The sequence below is a fragment of the Patella vulgata genome, chromosome 6, assembly GCF_932274485.2.
Source record: "Patella vulgata chromosome 6, xgPatVulg1.2, whole genome shotgun sequence".
NCBI lineage: Eukaryota > Metazoa > Mollusca > Gastropoda > Patellidae > Patella > Patella vulgata.
In genome coordinates, this window is record NC_065884.2 from 57,836,442 (window position 1) to 57,860,560 (window position 24,119).

At 32.4% G+C, this 24,119-nt stretch overlaps 2 protein-coding genes across 4 annotated transcripts in view; one reads left to right on the top strand and one right to left on the bottom strand.

The window, feature by feature from the left end:
* Positions 1 to 81: 81 nt before the first annotated feature.
* Positions 82 to 17,962, top strand: LOC126825621 (HEAT repeat-containing protein 6). The gene is made up of 23 exons (XM_050555317.1): positions 82 to 246; positions 2,659 to 2,766; positions 2,912 to 3,052; positions 3,535 to 3,650; positions 4,417 to 4,531; positions 4,737 to 4,832; positions 5,551 to 5,976; positions 6,252 to 6,374; positions 6,961 to 7,037; positions 7,174 to 7,303; positions 7,656 to 7,755; positions 8,243 to 8,783; positions 9,093 to 9,258; positions 10,113 to 10,247; positions 11,020 to 11,142; positions 11,859 to 11,983; positions 12,366 to 12,526; positions 13,298 to 13,374; positions 13,992 to 14,069; positions 14,453 to 14,674; positions 15,097 to 15,235; positions 16,009 to 16,116; positions 16,608 to 17,962. Exons 1-23 carry the CDS (start codon positions 97 to 99, stop codon positions 16,667 to 16,669), a joined length of 3,519 nt encoding a protein of 1,172 aa, XP_050411274.1. The 5' UTR covers positions 82 to 96; the 3' UTR covers positions 16,670 to 17,962.
* LOC126825622 (huntingtin-interacting protein 1) overlaps positions 17,962 to 24,119 on the bottom strand; it is a 51,428-nt gene continuing 45,270 nt past the window's right edge. For all 3 annotated transcript variants that reach the window (XM_050555322.1, XM_050555320.1, XM_050555319.1), the window contains one exon: positions 17,962 to 23,382. In XM_050555322.1, the coding sequence (XP_050411279.1) occupies positions 23,368 to 23,382 (15 nt within the window). In that variant the 3' untranslated portion in view covers positions 17,962 to 23,367. The remainder of the gene's footprint in view (positions 23,383 to 24,119) is intronic.

A 24,119-nucleotide genomic window follows, 5' to 3' on the forward strand; every position in this document is an offset into this window, starting at 1 on the left:
GTTTGGAGTTAAATATTATTGAAATGGAGACGGGTTGACACTGTACAATGACTGGTCCTTAAAAATTCCAGTTGAAGCATGGCCGCCGAAGTAGAGATGTTTTGCGACAACGACAAATATAAGCGTTGTTTTACATCTTTAGTGACATTTGTTTACAAAGATGAAGATTCCAGTCGAACCAATTTGAATGTTTTACTAGATGAATTGAATTCTGTGGATTATTCCCAAAGTTTAGTTTCACGAGAGGTATGATTTTGCTGTTGCTATGTTCTAATTCTATGAGTCTGACTCACCGAGTATGACATTACATGACAATGTTTATGACTATTCTATTCTGTTAATAACTTCGAAATGTCCGATATTTTAACTTTCTACGTTGATTGTTTTCTGGCAGGAAGTAGAAACTAAGAACTAGTCAATGTTTTTTATTATTATTATTATTTTTCTTCAGCAAGTAGGCCTAGCTAGTAGATAAGATACATGAAATAGTTTCAGGTCAGTTCATCCCACGACTCCACGATCGTTTCACCTCGGGTTGTTTCATCGCAACCTATTTGTGTCAAATATGAAGAAATACCATTTTGCCGTATCAGCTCATTTTGACAACACCTTTATCCATAGACAGTAATTTATTCATGAATTTTACTGATGTGACCATCATGGGATGAAACGACCCTAATAAGTGGGATGAAACGACCCATGTAAATTTTAGATTAAACAGCCCGAGGTGAAACGGTCGTGGGATGAAATGAAATGCTCACCATGAAATAGCAAGCGTGTCACTTTTTTCAGAATCCTATATTTTCTATTAGGTAGGGATTCCGGTACCGTGTATAAAAAGGGTGTATACAAAACATCAACAAATTACAGGAATAGCCATTTGCGAAGGATATTAATTCAAATTGAAGAAGTTTCATTGTAAAACAATAACACGCACATAATTCAGCGCAATAACAATGATCTTCCTGATTTCTAAGTTTTAGTGACTATACCATCACTAAAATCATTTAAAACTCAGGCTACTTAAACATGCATTATGTAAGAGCTAAATCTGCCTATTGCAGGTCCTTCTTTAGGTCTGAAATGTTATCTAAACTATTATTAGACATTAATTAGCCTATCCAGACCATAATCAACTCTAGATGGCATTGCTAGCCTGCGATCTTTGGTGGGTTATGAGCCGATTTACTGCATAACTTTCCTTAACGATTAAATGGATAATTGAGACTATGCTGTTTATCGGACTGACTTTAGTAATGATGATCAAAGCTAGCCAGAAATTTAAACCACGTAATTCTCGGTTCATAGTGGATCAATTTGAATGAAATTTTCAGCAAATTGCCTTTACATTGTCTAGTTTTTAACTATTATAGTGAGAACTGCCAACTCATTATCGAATCTCCCATAATGTTTCTTTAAATATTGTTCAATTAAGATTCTAAGATTTTGAATTTTTATACGCCCACATTGAAATGTGGTCGTATATATTGTTGTCGCCCCCGTGCGTCCGGCCGTCCGGCCGGCGGTCCGGCGTCCACAATTGCTTGTGGACGCTCTAGAGGCTAAAGTTAATATCCGATTGACTTTAAATTTATACACAGTGTTTAAGGTCGTGAGACGAAGAAGCCTATTGATTTTCAGCGATTTCCGATAATTACTGCTAGAGTTATGGCCCTTGATCACTTCAAAAAATCTTGTGGACGCTCTAGAGGCCAAAGTTAATATCCGATTGACTTTAAATTTATACACAGTGTTTAAGGTCATAAGACGAAGAAGCCTATTGATTTTCAGCGATTTCCGATAATTACTGCCAGAGTTATGGCCCTTGATCACTTCAAAAAATCTTGTGGACGCTCTAGAGGCCAAAGTTAATATCCGATTGACTTTAAATTTATACACAGTGTTTAAGGTCATAAGACGAAGAAGCCTATTGATTTTCAGCGATTTCCGATAATTACTGCCAGAGTTATGGCCCTTGATCACTTCAAAAAATCTTGTGGACGCTCTAGAGGCCAAAGTTAATATCCGATTGACTTTAAATTTATACACAGTGTTTAAGGATATGAGACGAAGAAGCCAATTGATTTTCAGTGATTTTCGATAATTACTGCCAGAGTTATGGCCCTTGATCACTTCAAAAAACCTTGTGGATGCTCTAAAGGCTAAAGTTAATCTCATTGACTTTAAATTTATACACAGTGTTTGAGGTCACGAGGCGAAGAATCCTATTGATTTTCAAAGATTTCTGATAATTACTGCCAAAGTTATGGCCCTTGATCACTTTGAAAAATCTTGTGGACACCCTAGAGGCCAAAGTTAATATTTGATTGACTTCAGATTGATACACCGAGTTTTAAGATCTTGAGGCGAACAAGTATATTGATTTTCAATGAATTTTTATGACTTGGAACAGCTAAATCCATGATACAGTATTAAAAGTTTTGTATACAAAACGTTAGCATGGGGCAGAACTTTATAAAAACCAAACAAATTCTAATGGTTTTCTGAGTTGTTGCTCTTAATCAGATTTTAGTGTATTATAAATGTTTCATTACCGAAAAAAGTAAAAATATGCGACAACTCTTGTTGACTGCCCGGACGATTTAGCTGCTGTGGGCGTATGTTTCGTTGCCTGGCAACCTATCTTTTGTTTTTCAGGATGGGAACAGATTAATCATACATCTGTGTAAGACTATACCATTCCATCAGGAGAGAATATTAACCAAAGCTTGTCAAACCATCATCAATTTATCTGTTAGACAACAGGTGGGTATTTAAATTAATAACATAAATTTGACGAAATAGCTGTTGATAATTAACATAAGACATTTTTGTTTTTTTAGAAACCTGCCTTCTATTGTAATTACTATAAACAAGACTGTCATTTTTTATGTTTGATTATTTTATACAGGTCTTATTATATGATCATCATGTTGAAATAGCGGTGGAGTTTTTAATTACAGCTCTACAAAGATGTCCAAATTGGACTCATGCAGACATTCTACATTCATTAACAGCTGTACTTTATAATAATATTGGAAAAGTTTCAAAGGTTAGTATGGGTTGTCCCCCCTGATTTCGATAAATATAACAGTAGGCCTAGAAAATTTAGTTGGCACTCAGCCCATCAATGCTTTTAATTAAATAACATGTTCTTATTTCTTGGAAAAAACATCATGTTGTAAATGCATTAGAGTCCAGGTAAAAACATACTTACTGTGCACAGCAGAGGCAGTCATAGTTCCTTTTGCATAGGATAATTGGTTAACTTCGGTCTAAAATCAAAGAAAAATATTTGAATTTACATTTTCTGCCATGTTTTCTTGAATATTCATGATTTAAAGACATAGGAATCGGGGGGGGGGGGGGGGTAATCAAGTCTGAATTAGGGAAATCACCTTCAGATGAATATTAGGTTTTCACAGCCTTTAGATTCCTTTGACTGGGCATAAAAAAAAATTGAGATGTCTGAAATCTCTACCTCCATTTTTTCATGACACAGATTTATTTATTTCCTTTGTGTTTATTTTGTAGTTTTATGATATATTGTTGGGTAAGGATGGAATATTACCACAGCTTGTAACTGATACAGATATTGATGAAGATGTATTTAGTGGTGCCGTACAGTGCCTTGAAAATCTTACCACAAAGTAAGTTCAAATTTTATGATTCTACTCAGAAAATCTTACCACAAAGTGAGCTCAAATTTTATGATTCTACCCAGAAAATCTTGCCACAAAGTGAGTTCAAATTTTAAATCTACTCAGAAAACCTTACCATGAAGTAATTTAATAGGTATAAAAAACTGAGTTGCCGTGTATTCATTGGCAGTACACATAAATAAATGATCACTGTGTAACAGTGTTGCTTTTTTCAGATTTTTCTTGTTGGACATTTTTAGCGAAAAAAAAGGGGCATAACTCTAATCGTTATTTAAGTTGTGTAAGTAGAATGATAGTGTAGATCAATATGTCACTGTACAGACAACCTATGCCCCATTCACAAAACACATTAATACTTACAGCTGAAAAAAGAGATAGTTTGAACATAAAACCCATCCATGTACTTATATATAGCCCAGGGAGAATGCTAAATGGTTTAACTTGTGCACTTTAGATCATAAGGTCTATCATTGAGTAAATTGGCATGAAGTAGGGTGTCTGTCCAATCTCATGAGTTTCCTCCCACTGCTAAAGACCCCTATGCGCAAGCGAATTAATGAAATAAATATTGAACCTTATGTTAGTCCCTAAATGACCTAGTTTGTGTAGACTGGACATTAAACCCTCTCTCTCTCTCTCTCTCTCTCTCTCTCTCTCTCTCTCTCTCAATACCACAATAGTTTATATAATTTGCTATATTTGTAAAAAATAAAACATAGATATTATTTAAGAGACTACCTCTATTTATTTACAGAGTACCTGGTCAAGATTATCTACCTGAGGAATATTGTATTATATGTTATAATATATTTATACAAGTTTTACATAATGTTCCTAAACACAAGATGGATCCAAATATTCAAAACAAGGTAAATTTGAAATATATAACATCTTCTTTCATGGTTAAATTCAGTTACTTCAGAACTGATATCAAATTCTGGATATTGAATAGGCAGAAATGTTCCCTAGCATTGCACACATGACCATAGCAAAGATAACAACCTAATGTTAGTCTCAAAATAATCAAGGTATTATTATTATTATTATTATTATTATTATCTGTTTGATTTTCAGGTACTGATCTGTGCTTTACGTGGACTTCATAATATACTGTTAACAACAAAGATCAACATTACTAAAGATTTAGGACCATTATTAGCAGCTGTTAGGGTAAGTGTATAACTATCTGAATATATAAGACAGGTTTGGTACATTCATTGTGTATCTGTATATCAATTCTTGTATATAACATGCTTTACATTTTAGTGAGGAAAAAAATGATTAAGACTTGCCTGGATGTTTTGTCCAGTGGTTAATGGTGGAACTTGTCAAATTCCTTTGAAAATATGCATGCAACTTAGCAAATTACATTCCTTAAAACTCTCTTTTTTTATTTACCCCCCATCTCTACAAAATTTAATTCATTTACGCAAAAAATGTTGACTTTTGATGAAGTGTTATCTATACTTTTATGATTTTTCTTTGTTTTTCATTTGAATAATTTACATTATTGTCGAAAAGGTATGCTGCAGATTGAATTATCAAGAAAAATACCTTGTTACGTTAAAAGTCTAGTCGGTCAATTGTGAAATGAAATGAAATGGGGTTTAATGTCCTAATGTTCTGCTCCGAACTGGGCTAATGAAGACGGGCATACAGTGTGCTATGAGGGAAATTTTGCTCGGACAGCAGCACTACTGCCTACTCTTATATAGAATTCCAACTGTCAAGGGATCTTTTACGTGCACGCCAATGTGTACAGGGGACTTCAGGGTTTTTTTTTGTCCCATCCGAACGACTAGACAGCTTTCCTTGTCAGGCCCTCCGTCCTGCATCACTGACAAGGGGGAACCACACGGTCATGTGTATTGTATTTATTATATTGTAGGCCTACATACATCATGGATTAGGTAGTCAGCCTACACATATTCCTGAAAGTCTGTGTCCAACCCCTCTAAGTCAGTATGATCCAAATCCAGCAAAACCTGCTGCTAAACAGACGGCGACCGATACTGAACAGAAGGACACAGATTCCCACAAAGAATCTGGAAAAAACAAGGGAAAGAAAAATCGGAAAAAGAAACAAGAAAAATCAGAAACTGCTCAAGTGGAAAAAAGTTTAGAAAAGCCAGAGATTAAAAATACTGCTAAAGGAAATGAAGAGGATTCCATTCCTTTAAGACCCTCATGGGCCAAATTCCATAGTTCTGATTCTGAATATTCTGATACAGAGGCTGGACAGTCATCGAGAGTTCGCTCTGCGTATACTAAAGTTCGACAGTGTGCACTGAATTGCCTACATACTATTATAAAGGTAATTATTATATCTGCGCCAGATTGTAATTAGATGTGCCTCCATGGCTTGATTTTTCAAAGTCAGTTGTTAGGCATACAGAACCCTTTTTCATTAGGGAGACTGTCAAATTTATTGATCAATAATAATTGATGAATAAATAAATCACTAAGTATCAATCATTGAAATAGATATTGGTAGAGAAGAAAAGAGGGGCTTTAAACTAGACTTTAATTAATGGAGACTGGTAGTATCTTGTACATGTATGTAGAGAATTTGTTTCATTATTATTTCAGAATACAGATAAAAAAATAATATTTGGTTATTGGTCATCTTTTATACCAGATGTTATATCAGGAACCAATGCCACACAATCACAAACTTTATTTACTTCTATACTTAAAGATCCAGCACCTAAGGTAGATAACTCAATCTGATTACTCAATAACTTAAAAACATACTAAAGGAAGATTTTAAAGATAAATTTCCACTAAAGTATCTATCTAGTGTTTATTTTCAATAAAAGAATGGCATATTTGGTATAGATGGAAAGTAGAGACTCTCAATCTTACTAGAAAAATACTAGATTCCCTGAATGGTTAGCATGTGTGCGCTGTACCATAAAGTCTGTCATTGAGTCAACTGGCGTGGTTTCGAATCCCTGGTTGTACGTGGCAAGGAGTAGGGTCGCCTGTCCAACCTTGTGGGTTTTCTCCGGGTCCTCCAGTTTCCTCCCACTGCTAAAAGACCCCTTTGCGCAAGCGAATTATTGAAATAAAATTAAAACCCATATGTTAGTCCCAAAATGATCTAGTTTGTGTCAAGTGGACGTTAAACCCCATTTCTCTCTCTCTCTCTGAAAAACACCCACCAGGTGCGGCAGGACAAAAATGCAGTTTGTACACTGGAAGGCATCTTTAATTTTTAATGTGTATGTTTAAATTCCTTGTATTATGTTGTATTCAGTAAACAAGATTGATATTATACTATTTGAATGTATTGTAGTGTCGTATGGGAGCTTTAGCAACACTGACAGCCATGATAGATGGAACAAAACCATATTTAGCTGCAGCTGAAGATAGGTAAATATATATTTAACATATTGTGATAAAAGTCATAATATATAATTGTTTTATCATGAAACAGCAAATGACACATCTAGTATTTAATTATATATATGAATGAATTTGTTTTGAAACCTATATTGTTCTGTTTTAGCATGGGATCACGATCAGCGTTTACATCATTTTCTGCTGTACTAGGATCCATGATAAAAGAATTACATCGATGTTTATTAATGGCTCTAGTTGCTGAAAACTATCCGGTTACTTTAACACAATTAATAAAAGTATGTGGATTTTATTTTTATAATATTATATATAAGGGCAGGAGGGCTGCACCACAAACAAGACAAAAGGAACGATGCCTTATCCAGATGTCTTTTATTGTCAAACTTGAAAAAAAAAGGAGAAAATGTGTCTGTTTGCAAATTCATTTTATAATGTTTGATATCCATTGATTAAATGATCATTGACAGTTAGTACAGCCACAAGATCAAGCAGTGTTTGATCCCACTATAAAATATTACCAGGTCCCCCTCAAAAAATAAACCAGTCAAATTATCTCCCTTGACACATCAAGTAATAATTGTCTCCCTTGGCACATCAAATTGTTCCATGACATGTTTTGTATATTTGTAGTGTATTGGTATGTTATTGAGTAATGCACCTTATCACAGATTACAACCAGGATTATTGAGTAGAACTGTTAAACAAATCAGACATTTTCTACAACATAGAGGTAAGTAAGATAACACCCAGCTAGAAAAAGGGTTACTTTAATGATAATTGGTGTGCTAACAAGAAGCAGTCACTGGTTTCATTAGATACTCATTAATAAAACTGGGTTTTAGTATCAGTTTGACCACAACAATCTGAAGAAATAGCCCAAATGGCTTGTCTGAAAGTGATCACTAGTATCATTACATAGAGAATCCCACTGTTCAATTGTTTAAGTGTTTACTTAATGCAAGCATGTAGACATGGCTATCCAGGCAATTAGGATAAGTATGGAATTTGGTGACTACTCACCAATACATATGGAAGTATTTGTGTTTCTCAGGGAAAAGACCAGAGCTTCTGATAGTCGCACAAGACTAGAAACTAGGTTTCCAGGAGTCCCCAACACAGAATTAAAGTATTGATTCACAAAAATTATACCAGGAACTGCTCCTTTAATTTCTTGACACATTCATTTCTTGTCTTACATTATTTTATTTTTATTTCAGATCCGAATGTTCGTGTGGCATGTTTGACATGTTTAGGAGCAATAGTCAGTATACAGCCACCATTATTAGAGATATGCCATATAGTTCAACCATCACGACCACCAGTCGGAACCAGAATATATCATAGCGGAGAAAATACAATGAGAAATTCTGTATCAGAAGACAATTCTACACCAACAAGAGATTCCGGATTTAATAGTCAGACTGAAACCTCCACATCTAATGGCTCACTTGAAAACAATTCAACCAATCAAAAAACAGATAACAATTCAGGATCTCGAACTCCTGTGTTGGGTGCATGTACAGGAATACAGACACCAGTTTTCTCGGATCAGACCCTTCAGAGTTACGCTCATGACACATCCTGGGTGATAAAATTATGTATTAAGAACGTTTTGTCACAGAAAGCTGATACTTCAGTTCGGAATGATTTTGCACCTTCATGGGAAACTCCACAGCAAGTTTATGAACCTATCCCTGTTCGACTGGAATCGTTACAAGTTTTAGCCAATCTAACTAAAGGTTATTTCCCTATATTAAGGTTAGTAGACTGAGTTTTGTATTATGTCACAGTTAGCTTTTTTTCAGATAATCTAACTAAAACATTGAAATATCTTTTAAGATTTTATGTTTTAAATATGTTATCAAGATTTTATCAATTATCAAGATTTTATCAAGATTTTACTTTTTCCAGATTATTTTTTTTCTTTTTTTTTCAGATTTTATAAAAAGATTTTATGCTATTATTTTTCAGTTATTATGTTATATATTTTTTTTAATAGTTTGTTTTTTAAGATTTGTTTTTTAAGAATTATCTTTTTGATATAATATCTTATTTTATTTATTGTAGAAAGAGTGTTATATTGATGAAGGATCTGATATTGTCATGTTTAGCAGACACAGATCCTGTCGTTAAATTACACGGTACTAAATTATTGGATGAATTGAGTCAGGTGATGTTACAAGAATTTCAAAATGCAACCAACGTTGGACCAGAGGCCATTACAAAACAACAGGTCAGTATTATATAACATTAGTTATATATAAGCCCATCTGAATGTTGTTGGCATGGTTGTTTTGTATTTTTTTTTATTTTAGAAGATATTTTGTTTCTTCTACCAATCGAAATTGTTTTCTAACAATTTCTGGAATCCAAAATTTTAAAAGCCAAATTTTTATTGTCAAGTTTAGGCCAAGCAAATTTTATATTTAGTTTTTCATGGTCTTGATAAATAAATATATAGCCACTTGAGTTTCATGAACATTGTTTGGTTTGAAATTTAAAATCTGAAACATTTCAAACTGAAACATTTTGAGAAGAACAAAACTTTTTTTAAATTAGCTTTTTTCCCAAAGAAACATTTAGCAACATTTAAATAGGTATTTCTACAGAAAATAAAATTTCAATTTGGTGTAGCCTTAGTAGTGCTTGTACGATATATTGTGAATCGATGTATGCGATTCACCTCTTCACAATTTATGTATTGAATCGCGAGGCGCTGAATCGATGTATAACAATTCTTATTTTTATGTCTTTCTGTCGCTTCAGTATGTAATGTGTCACTCTTAATCATCCACTTCACACATTATCCACACAAACACTCTTAAATTGTTTTGTCCTTATTTTGATTCACATCAATATCATGATATAAAACCGCTTTATTTTTTTGACACATGGCAGGACTAAAAATATCAATTATTCATTTATCCTGTTGTTTTCTTGGTAAATATTGACTGAATCGTAATACATGTCATAACTTGACTACAGAGGCAATACCCAGCATTAAGCCTTAGCATCAGAATAAAATGTCAATTACACTTTTAACAGTATTTCAATGATTTATGTATCGTATATTGTATTTATATATAGATGTTAGAATTCTGGATGTCGTTTTTAAATGGTCCGTTACCTGGTATATTACAATCAGATGGTATAAATCCTGTGAGAGCTAACGCCTGTGATTGTATATCAAATGTTGGTATGGATGTATTTCAAGATTTACCTGTAAGTTTATAACAAATTTATTATAATACAAGATTTACCTGGAAGTTTAACTAATTTATTATAATACCGGTACAAGATCTACCTGGAAGTTTATAACAAATTTATTATAATACAAGATCTACCTGGAAGTTTAATAAATTTGACAATGACTCAAGACTTGACACAATGACAAGAACTTGCCAAATATAACTTACTCAGAAGGGGGCTTTCTTTGAACAAGGATAGTGACAAGTAGTTGGTGTGGTGGCTGGAAACTGCTATAAGCCCTCCGGTGGTGACAATTTTAATGGTAGAAAAACTTGCATCTGGTCCCCCTGTCCATTGAGATGGGAGATGGAATGAGCAGCATTCACATTAAAACTACAAAATCTGTTCAAACAAGACAAAATCTAGATACTGCTTGTGAATATCTAAGTGTTCAGATTACCATACAGTACCAACTTAGATAGATATCTAGACTTATGGCCCATATTCACTTTCTAAAATCTTGTAAACTCGTTGGTGATAAATAATTATTGTTTGATTAGCTTGGAATTCATAATCATTGTTCTGGCTAGTAAAAATGAAGAATTATATTGCAACAATTTCTGATAGTTACTTATAGAGTAATTCATTATGTCAAAGAATCTGGTCAAAATGTCAATAATATTATATATCCAGGATAAAGATTTTACCTAAATATTCACATTACCACAACCTTTATAAACAGCTCGAACGACTTGGTTATATTGCCTGGCAACCTATGTTATATTTTGTTTTGTATATATTATAGTTTGATAAGAGAATAATGTGTATAACACTGGTACTAGGTTTAACTAATGATGATGATAAACTAGTTAAATCTGCTGCTGTACGAGCTCTAGGTGTTTATATTCTATATCCTTGTCTTAAAGAGGTAATATATTTTATTATGTTTATATAGCAGAAATTCGGCCGTGTATCTGTTATCACTCGTCACATCAGTCAGTTATATAGAGGGAAGACTCGTGTTTTCCTTTGGCTATCGTCACTTCCGATTCAGGAAACCTGTATTACTCAGCTATCGTAGCAATGATCTCTGTGTTAAAATTATATTTGGAATGTGTTTAACCAGCTCTATCAAATATGTGATAATGACTGGCACCAATATTGTCCTTTAATATAACCTTGGAGAGACCGAAACTTACATATTTTTACCAACCCCAAAGGACCAATATGTAAATTTCTTATTGGTTGCAGTCCAGAGGTTGTGTTTCAAAATTTTGCCTGTTGCACATATTTAGACGGGTTTAGCGGACGCCAGAAAATGTCAGCTTCAGGAAATAAGGTCAATAATTTCCATATTTTATTCCAACCGACTTCAAAGTTCATGTCAATAAACTCCATAATAATAATAAACTGTCTTGATTTATGCGATAGAAACTGACAGGGAAACTTCCATATTAAGAATAGTATACAATCCATATTTGTACCCCGTAAATGAAAATTTGAGTTTTTAAATTACAAAATGGGTGAGATACAATTATTTCAATTATAAGAAGAGCAGGTTACTCTTACTTGACTTCTTCCTAATTATTTTCTATAGATTGATTAAGTAAATAATTAACTGAATGGGTTGGTGTTTTTTTGTAGAATGTAAATTTTGTAGCTGATACAGCTAATGCTGTGTTAATGTGTATGGAAGATTCCAGTATTAATGTCAGAATGAAAGCAGCTTGGGCCATGGCTAATCTCTGCGATGCTCTTGTCTTAAATAAGTAAGTTACTGTCATATTTAAAGGGTAAGGCATAGTCAATTGTCTTCCATGTCAGAGATTTTTTGGATTGTCTGTGCTGCATTCATGCACTGTTTGTTCCATATTTTGTTGAGATGGTAAAGTGTCTCCATCTTAGTTCGAGGATTTCTATACTGTGAATTTTTTTTACACAAGTATTATGATTATATTTACATAAATACACATGGATGATTTGTTATATAATTGTTATAATTATATTTACATTGATATGCATGAATGACTTGTTATATAATTGTTATGATTATATTTACAATGATATGCATGAATGATTTATTATATAATTGTTTTGATTATAATTACATAGATACACACAAATGAATTGTTGATTTGTATATATTTACAGAGATACTAATGCTGTAGAGTTTATAGAAGATTTTTCTGATATGTTATTATTAAAACTACTGATGACGGCCACCAAATCATCTCAAGATAGTGATAAAGTTAAATCTAATGCTGTTAGAGCTGTAGGAAACGCTCTGAGATATCTGCCTCATAGAAGTTTGGGTAATATAGCATTTTTATACCAGTACTTAATTTCATACTATACTTACAGATGCATTATGTAAGATTTAGATAAAGATCTGACAATTCTCGCTATAATATTTTAAAAAAAAGATAATGAAAAGGGAATATGTTGAAAATTTCAGTCACATTACTTCATTCTGAGCGGAGTTATGGCCATTTGAAAAACAGTGCAGTCTCGATTATCCATTTTTTTATTGGATTATTAACTGGTAATCGTGTTTAAATCCGTTGAAAATCTAAACCATCCGATGCTCTAGAGAGTTGATTATGGGCTTGACATAAATGTCTAATTAATGATTTATATAACATTTGAGGTCAAAAGAAAGATTTGCATTAGACAGATTTAGCTCTTACATAATGCATCTTTAATATCATACTATTCAGAAACATTCTGTTCTTGGCTCAGTGAATAAGGCGCTGGCTGACTAAGCAGGAGGTCCCGGTTTCAATCCTGGTGTTGACTGAGGATTTTGTATAGGTTAATCACATTTATAAATATAGATATTAATTTAGTTCATATCACAAGATAGCAAACTTACCACTGATAACATTTTGTGTTTGAGTCTTACTTCATATTAAAACTTCATCCATCTCATTTCATTTCGCCTTTCATTCATTTTTTCACTCCATCCATCCAATGCGTATATATCATTTGTTTGCATTAAGCTCCAATGTAGATATTTAACAACACATAGACTGAAATAGTTATCATATGAAAGTTTTGATATTTCTATGTATATTGTTTTTCAGGAAAGAGTAATTTTACAGCAGCTATACAGAACAGTGTACAAATATTGGTTAAAAATATTCTCTCTGGTACCATGAAGGTAATACAATTATATATTGTATTTATTGTAAAGAATATTGATTCAAGTGTCGAGATAGTGTACGGCGCATCAGAGAATTGAATTGATTCAAAGTGCCATCACAGTGAATAGAGCCATCTGTGGTGTTGGTGTATAGGTCTACTGGGCTACGACTCCAATCAACATGCCTTCTTTCATCATTGTCATCCATATAAATACACATACAGTTAAATTGGAATATAAATCAAGTGAATGAAATGTTCTGCTCCGACTGGGCTAATGAAGATGGGTATACACCATACAGTGTGCAGTGAGACAAATTTTGCCCGGGCAGCAACACTATGGCCTATTCTTATATCAAATTCCAGTTGCCAAGGGATCTTTTGAGTGTACACCAATGTATACACAGGACCTTGGTGTTTCGTCCCATCCAAATGACTAGACAGCTGTCCTTGTCAGGCCCTTTGTCCCATACCACTAACAAGGGGAAACCACGTCAGAAAATCATGATGAACTTTCTCGGCCAATGCAGGGATCAAACACGCGATATCCATGCTAGCAAGCCAGTGTCTTACCACTTTGCCATTGTGGCTCCCATCAAGTGAACGACTATGTAATATAATTGAAATGTTTTGTAGGTAAGATGGAATGCCTGTTATGCTATCAGTAATATGTTTAAAAATAATGGTTTACCACATGGTAAAACTCAATGGACAGTAAGTACTATATCATATTTTAATATCTAGCCCAAAAAGATACTTATGATCAATTATAAGTTAGAATTGATTGATTTTGATAGCCAGCTCATATAGATCCTTACGATAAATTAAAACATTACAACTGATCGATATTGATTCATATGACAAATTCAAAGTTTTGAATGATTGATTTTAATATTCAGCTCATTTTGATTCTTATATTAAATTAGAAGTAAGAATTGATTGATTTTGATAGCCAACTTCTACATAGATATTTATGATAAATTAAAATTGATTGATTTGAATAATTTTTCAGCTAATATTTTTAGATACACGACTGCTTTTTTCTGACCGTGCCTCTTTGATTATGAATATTAGATAAGTATGAATATTTATTTCAGATTGATATTATACATGCTCTAGGAAGTGTTGTGACAGAGTGTAAGAATTTTAAAGTTAGAATTAACGCTGCTCTGGCTCTTTCATCACTAAAAGACAGAAGTTTCTATGGTGATGTGGAATTGTTTACCTTTGTATGGAAAAGTTTGATTGTTGCTTTAAAAACATCAGAAGATATAACAGACTTCGCGGAATTTAAATACAGGGATAATCTCACAGAACAGGTAATATTGTTTTCTATAATTCAGACATCTTGGTCCGAGAAACCTTGTGTAGAGGCCACAAAATGTTCAGGGACTTGGTAGTCAAAGGGTTGATTGAGGGTCAGAACAGTAATTTTTAGTTAAAATATATTAAGTTAAAATGACTATTACATGTATTTTATTTTAAGCTACATTGCACGTCTATTTTATTACATTACAGATTTTTCAAGATATATTACACTGTGTCTATTTTATTACATTACAGATTATTTAAGCTTATTACATTCTGTGTCTATTACATTACAGATTATTCAAACTTATTACATTCTGTGTCTATTAATTACATTACAGATTATTCAAGATATATTACATTGTGTGTCTATTTATTACATTACAGATTATTCAAGCTATATTTCATTGTGTATCTATTTATTACGTTTCAGATTATTCAAGCTATATTACATTGTGTGTCTATTTTATTGCCGGATGATTTAACAAGCCTGGTGCCATCTCTACAGCAACATAATAGTTTATTACAACCCTATCTATATAAACTACAGAAAAGTGACATCATTAAGACAGGTACATAGCTCATTTAGCTTATTAATGGCTGGCTGGAAATCAGTCCCTGTACGTAGCTATCACTTGTCAAGATCACATGTATTGTGCACATGGTTTATCAATAGAAATTTTTTAGAGAATAAAAGTAGTTGATATTAATGCCTCAACATGAAAGAACAAAGGTTTACAATAAAAATTAAAACCATACACACACAATCAAACATATTTTTATTAATAAATCTTTGGTCCAATATTTATTCACATCAATGAGATGAAACATTCTTGCTGGCTTGACACCTCCAGAAAATAAAAAAAATAGCCTTATTCTAAGTACTAGATGTGTTAGTGTCTTATCTGTTGTGTAAATTATCAATTAAATCCCATTTTACTTGTCCAGAGGGTTCAAAAATATTTTTAAATCCAAGTCACATTTGAAAAGCTTTACGTCAGGCTTTTCAAATCATTTAGTTGAATATTTCCAATTTTTTAAATTCGGTGTGTTAAGATGAAATTTGTATCATCAATTAATTGGAATATTGTAAAATAGTACAATCTGTTGACCAGAATAAAGATTGGGACATATTATTTAGTTACAACAAGAGTGGTATTGAGCCTTTAAGCCATAGCTAATTGAAATATACATTGGGTTCTATTGAACTTTCTCGGCCAACGCATCGAACATCAGACCTCAAGGTTAGCAAGCCAACTTCCTATCCACTGAGCCACTGTGGCTGCCACCTATAAATGGAATACAAATATAGATACTATTCACTAATACAAATGTTATATTTCAGATATGGAGACAGCCATTAACCACCTGACTGAACAAATGGATAAATTAACAACACCAGAACAAACGGAAGCTTTCTCCATGTTTTCATTTGTATTTATGAGTGACCAGGGTAAGATTACAAAATATATTTTTTTTATTACTTGGTTGATTAGCTGTGGTGCTTGTGTGTTTTGGGAACAGGTTCACATTATGTATGTTAACCAGAACTGGACGTTTAACTCAAATGTTCTGGGTTCACATCATGTGTGTGCTGACCAGAATTGGACCAAAAGTGGATTCACAACACAAATGTTCTAGGTTCATATATGATGTGTGTGCCGACTAGAACAGTTAGGATTTTGTAAGTCAGGTTCTCACCTGTCAGGTGTACTGCCTATATGGAAAGTGTAATTACCTCATTTCCATAGGCTAAAATAATGAGGTCCTGTATACAAATTGATGTGCAGGTGGCGCTCATGTTATCCCCCAAGTCAACACATGATTGTTTTAATCCCGTTATTTTCCATTATTGTTTGTTTTGTCTGTGTTCTATTGCACTGTTATCCTGCTTTGTCCACATAGTAAAGTATTCAAATTCTTTTTCATTTCAATTTTTTTCAGAATCTTTTGTTGATGAAATGGAACCAAAAGGAATGACATCCTTCCAACAGATTTACGATTAAAATATAATTTTGTTTATCTTATAATTATTATAAGCTTTGGTTTGTTGCATTTCTGCTTTATGTTATTTGCATAATTACATACAGAAAATGTTGCCTACAAGGTTTAAACTGCCTATTGTTATCTAGTCACAAATTTCTGTAATATCGAAAGAGATACCTTATTTATTTTTTATAAATTTTAGAACCATTATATTGTAAAGGATTTTATATTTAAACTTGCTGATTATTGCACGTTTTTCGAACAATAGCTGAATTTTTCACGCCATAGTCTACACTAAAATATACTCAAAGAAAACAAAAGCAAAATATCAATGGTAGTTAATCTTACGTCTTGAATGCGTTTTTCGAACAATAGCTTAATTTTTCATGCCACATTCTACCCTAAAACATACTCAAACAAATTAAAAGCAAAATATCAAAGGTAGTTAATCTTACGACTTGAATTCAATCAGATTCAGAAAAGGGGCCATTAATTTTACTCAACAGGTAGCTCTGGCTGTTTATATTGCCAGCAGATGATGTAGAAAAATTTATCATATTGTTGGAAATACTTAAACATGCATTATGCAAGAGCTAAATCTGCCTATTGCAGTTCTTTCTTTTGGCCCAAAATGTTATATAAACTATTAGACATTAATTAACAGACCAAGACCAATCAACTCTTGATGACTGCGATATTTAGTGGATTCAAATAGGCTGATTTAGCTCTTATACAATGCATCTTTAACTATGCAGTGGATGAGTAGCTTTTGTCCACTTGACAGTTCTTAATGCTCATTCAAAAAGATTTGTATGCTGTCTCAGTGATGGAGACATTGAGTCCATATTCATGAAAATTTAAACGTCTTAAAACCAGTTACAACTTTAAATAAACTGTAACAGATACTTATGAAAAACAGCTCCTAATATATTTAGTTGACACTTTGAAGAGTCTTCTGTGAAATCGATCCAGTTACTAAATAACTCTAAGAGATTAATACCGAGTTAGTTTCAAAGGCCCCAGGACGACCCGTTATATCCATTCACTAATTAGATAGTCCCCTTCACATTTCTATCTTGAGGGTTTCTAATACCTTGAAGAGATTAGAGTTAGTTACAAAGGCCCCGGGACAACCACTTATGTACAGATAGACCCCTTCATTAAATCCCATCTATCTCTTGTGGGTTTCTAATTAGTTGTCGTTACACATGGTGTGGTCATCCTGTATTTATTATTAAAATCAAGATTCTTATGTTTTCATATATAAATATATTGTTTTCAAAAAGAAAAGATAAGCAAATTGACTGTGATATAATTTTATATAATTTTATTGTCTGTTCATATACAATGTATATATTGATTGTCTTGTTATTGTGACATGTTTATTTAAAAGTACTGTACACAAAGTCTTATCAAATATATAAACAAAAAAACATATAGCAAATAAATAAAAATACAATCAATAATGTGTTGTCATAGTTACTTGTTAAAATTGGTTTGGTTTTCTTGCAGGCAGTTTTTAACCGTGGTAATAATCACTTGTCTTTGGACCTAGTCTCAATTCCTCTAATCCAAACCGCCTTCACTCGACTATATTGGTCCGACAATATTGTTTACAATGTCATAGGTCTTACAGGGATTTGTGTATTTCTTACGATTGGGTGAAATAGAAAATGACCTTCACCCTCACTTTCGAAGTATGCATAACCCTTTTTAACTGGTAGATTGAAACAACACTTCCCATAGGTCATTGCATACACGGTTGTATTTAGTCCAGACCTGTCAAAGGGGAGACAATTTGGGATAGAGCGACCAAGACTACTAAGGACTATATGTAACACTCTTACAATAATTGAAGACATGTTTTAATGATTTTGAAATTTAACCCTCTACAGACAGTTACCATTTGCTTCAATCTGAATATTCCCCTTTAATAACACAAAATTATAAATACAATTTTTGATCAACTTAATGACAACCTGATCTTTATCATTTCTTTCATCTGAAAGTCATGGAGTCTACATTTATAGCATCTCTATCAATTAGAATTGTACAACTGGGTCCAAATCCCAAGTAACAGTGGCGCATGTTAATATGGAACATTTAAATCATGAAGGATGCAGTATGTAGCTCTATTGCAGATGATAAAAATAATATAATTTTCTAAAAATGTATGAAATCTCTTAAACAGGCAACATAAGATGTTATTGTTAATTAATAAAAGGTTAATGGCAAAATTTGTGAAAATTTAAGGTTTGGCTTTTGACAATGCAGACAAAGGGCATTTGGTGCATTGTGGTACATTTGAATCAAGGTTCTTTCCAGATTCATAATCCATTCTCTTTTTCCAGCACAGTTTCAAATCTAAATCAACATGCTTGAACTTGTGAAGAGTCCTTGGTGCAAATTCTTTAGAATCAAAAGGGAGGTCCATCACAAATCAAAAACTGAGCATGACAAGAATCAACACGCCCAGGCAGATTTGTAGATTCAAGTATCTGGATTTGGTTTTGAAATCTTTAGGAAACAAAATGAATATCTCTTTCACAGAAATAGGACATGCCTTAAATTCAGATATGGAAAACATATTTAATTGTGATTTGAATCTATACAGAACATCTAGATGTAGATTCTTGATAATCAAACTCCTCTTAGTACAAGCTTTTTAACACTGTACAAGATAACTGACCTTTCAGGTCACATCAGCTATTAATGCAAACTGGTCCATGCAGAATTAGCACCTTTTAATCATTTTACATACCCATTTACACCAATTGTTTTAGAATTTAATTTGCAGACGAAAAAGAGTTAATATTAAGGGATAATTAACTTGCCCCAAGCAAATATTTACCTGCTGATCAGTTAGCAGGGAGATTCGTTAATGAAAATGCAAAATAAATTACATATATATATATACAATGCATCATAATTTCAATTATACTTATTTCATTTATCTAAAAAAAAAAGGATTTGAATATTGAAAGGTAATTAACAAGGGTTTAAACATGACATAAATAGTGAATATTTTATACATATTATGAATGTAAGAAATACAATTCTTAACCACTTCAATGGAAAAAAAAAGAATTAAAGGATATCAAAAAATGTATTTTCTTTTTAAAAAATAGAAGAAAGAAACAAATTTAAAGACAATGACCAGTTTAAATTTATGTGCATCAATTCAAATTCTTTCAGGAATTCAGTAAATAGAAATACAATATCAAAAGATTTTAAAATTGAAAAAAAGTTATCATAATCTAGTATATATGGCCAGGTGTATAGAAGAAAAAAAAATAAATTTAAAGACAATGACCAGTTTAATTTCATGTGCATCAATTTAAATGCTTACAGGAATTAAGTAAATATGCATTCCATAAAATATTAGTAAATAGAAATACAATATCAAAAGATTTTAAAATTGAAAAAAGTTATCATAATCTAGTATACATATGGCCCGGTGTATTTATAATAATTCACTTTTTAATTATCAATTTTAATATTTTATCATCTCCCCCTATAAACATCTGACATTTTTATAAAAGATAATCCAACAAAAAAACTTCTTGGAATAAGATAAAGTTAATTGATAAAGAAGTTTTTTGGGTTTTTTTTAAATATACTGGGATGGACAAGAAAATACATTTCATTTTCCTTGTAACAAGTCCAATCACAACAGTGATGTATATTTCTTGGCATCATATTATTCTGCTCTGTGTAGTATTATAAATATTTTCTCTGTGAATTAGATGGTGGATGAAAAATTAATGCCAATAGATTTTGTTTAATATTTAGGACAAGGTTATTTATAACCACAGTATTTATGAATAAAGTCTACTTGGTAACAAAAGTGTTGACAAATAAAGATCGGAAGATGTTATTCATAACCACAATGTTTAAAGGAGCTAAATGGCTAATATTTTGGACCTAGAAATTGACACAAATGGGTCGCAACCATACAATAATGTAATATGAATGTATATAAATTATTTACATTCAATCGTTTCTGTTTTTACTGTAATTTCTAATCAGTTAGGTTCGGCGAAATACGCCAGAAGTCTCAATCGAATGGCAATCTCTAGCGTCTGGTTATTCCAGTCTATGCCGAAGGTATTTACTGCGCATACTCTCCAGATAAGAATATAGCTTCACCGTTTGACATGACTTGTTGAATATGTCTAGCCTCGTTCTTCGAGTCCCTTATTACAAATAGCGCTGAAATGCATTATGGTACACGATTCGTGTACCAATTGTAAAATGTTTATTTTGTCTTAAATATTGGATGTCAGAAGGCCATCTTTTCCCGGTAAGATCACAACATCAGTTTTGATTTAAGCCGACAAATAATTTGTGTTTTCAATGTGGAAGATTTTGAATGATATTGAGTTAGAGACTTAGCTACTTTAAGAATAAAGATTACAACCTAAATACTGCATTTATGAATTAAGTTTACCTAGTAAATACTTTTGAAGTATTGAAAGGGCATTGTAAAGGATTACAATTATTGAACTAAAATTAACTAATCCTATTCCTAACCCTTGTGCTTGTTTATTATACAGAGTTTCAATAAAAAATAGTTGCCCTAACCCTAACCACTGTGGCTACGAATCGCATAACCTCTTCTTAATATTGATTTCACCTTGATTAATTACCTCTAGCCAGTCATTTACACCTGTAGAATTAATATGCAAACACAATATTTCATGTTTTCAGTAAAACGCAATTTAATTCTAAGTTTATTATGTATAAACCCTGTTATTGAAATAATTACATCTATAATAAAATTAAAATAATATGGCATGCTCTCTGTTCTATACACAATAAAAACTAATCATACTATTCAACAAAATATATTTAATGCTGGTATATAAAGCACAGTGCACACACTAGCCTAAATGGGAATCTGATGTAGGGTTTGAAAATGGTGAAAATTCTTGTCATAAATGGGATGTGATAGTTAAGTTATTGCATTATATATTGGCTGTGATCCTAGTCCATTTTTGATAAATGAGAGAGAAAGAGAGAGAAATTCGGTTTAACCTGGACACAAACTAGGTCATTTCGGAACTAACATGGTTCAATATTATTTCAATAATTCGCTTGCGCATAGGGGTCTTTAGCAGTGGGAGGAAACTGGAGGACCCGGAGAAAACCCACGAGGTTGTACAGGCGACCCTACTCCTTGTCAAGTTCAACCAGGGAATCGAAACCACGCCAGTTGACTCAATGACAGATCTATTGATACAGTGCACCTGCGTTAACCATTCGGTCATCCAACCTCCCCTGATAAATGCAGATAATCAAAAGATGTGTATATGTAGTGCTCATATTTAGTCTTAAACAAGCACCCAAATCCATCCGTGTCAACATTTTATAGCTCCATCGGCAAGGATGGGAGGTGGTCAAGATATATCTGTGGATCGTTCGTTTGGACCCAAGTGTTGAATTTTAGCGTAGTCCCTTACACTGATTCCAGATTCACACAATTTTATCAAGATGATGCTTCAAGCATTTATGTGATGCATAGCAGAATGTCTGTACTGAATAGTCACATGATTACATAAGACTCATCAATGAGCAAGTTAACTTAAGTGGACGCTCAAATATAATTGGATGATTTAGTTGCCAATAGCAACTGTCTGTGTGCCCTGTGCTTTAAGCTTATTGGATGATTTAGTTGCCAATAGCTTCCTGTATATATGAATGGTAAATGAGAAGATATAAAACTATAAGATACATACTCCAACAAGTCCCTGCCTCATAAAACAAAATATATAATACATATATAGATTTAATAACAATTCATATTATCATCGTTAATAATAACCACACAGTTATATTATAATCACATAACAACAAATAAACATAAATTAAAATACACTAATCATTTACAAATAATCACTGTCTTGCTCCTTATGTCCATTCACAAATAGGGTATGATCAAATATGGTCGATTACTTTATAGAAAATGACCAATCAGAGCACTCTATCATGAGAGAGAGAGAAATGGAGTTTAATATCCACTAGACAACTCTATCATGAAAATCAACCCAAACAGAGTATGATCAAATTTCCATTGGTTGGTTTATAGGAAGTGGCCAATCAGAGCACTTTATCATGAAAGAGAGAGAGAAATGTTGTTTAACATCCATTAGACAACTCTATCATGAAAATCAACCCAATTGAAATGGATATAAGCAAAACATGGATAATTTTCATCCATCTCTGTCAAATTTAGATTGTGTGTATAAGTTGATTTCTTTATCAAATTCGCAACGTTTTCACCATAAATTAAATGTTAGAGATTAAAAGCTTCCAAGTTAAAATATCATTTATCTCCAAGTCTAAAGGAAGGATAACCAAACAATAAAAGTGGCATTTATCTTCACAATAAAAGCCAACATAAGATTAGTGCATTTAAAATTCAAAGAAATTTCTTGTATCATCATCGGTATATTCCATCCAAATAAATACTTAATCCATTTATAATCAAAACACAAATATACAATTGACATACCGTAAAATAATTTTATATCTACAAAATAAACAAAACCCTGGCCAATTTTCTTGAAAGCGTTATTTAAAATAAACGAAAACGCCAATGTTCGATTATATGGGTAGTGTATATAGTGTTATGCCTGTTATTATATATATATTGATGAATGCCATCTATGCACTAATTATGTCCCCTTGTCATCTGGGTATTGAGGCTAAAAGATGGTCAACTCTTTTTTCCCTGAAAAATAGAAGATAATAATTGATTTGGGTTTTTTAATTAAAGAAGTTGATAAATGATGGTATATTATACATTGTATGTAAGATTAAAAAATAAAACAAATTAATAAAGATGATGAGGATGAACAATATATAAAAATATAAAGTAAAATAAAACAAAAAATAACATTCAATTTAATGATTGATTTTAAGACTACAAAAATAAAATATGATTTAAAATTATAATGAAATGGGGTTTAACAGCCTACTGTTCTGCTCCGACTGGCCAAATGAAGACAGGGATACTTGGTAATTACTTGGTAATACTTGGTAATTAAAAGTTAGTTTTCATGTTGCCATGTAGTGTAAGTATGGACTAAGAGAGAGAGAGAGAGAGAGAGAGAGAGAGAGAGTTTAACCTCCACTCACACATATGGTTCAAACTTTATTTCAATAATTTGATTGTGCTAGGGGTCTTAAGCAGTGGGAGAAAACCCACGAGATTTGACAGCAAGTATTGACTGCATTGTATACACTAGTCTTGGAGTTACATAAACTACAAGTACCATATTCATTTGTAGGAGCACCTTTGAGTTTCAGAATATTCAGGTAAAACCATGATTAAATAATTAAAGTCATCAATAAGCTGCTTTAATTAGTTTAAATAGTCTGTCAGATAAATGGAGTGAATCACAGTTATATTTGATTATTGATTTATAATAGCAAAGGAAGAGAATTCCAAGTATAACAGAAATAGAT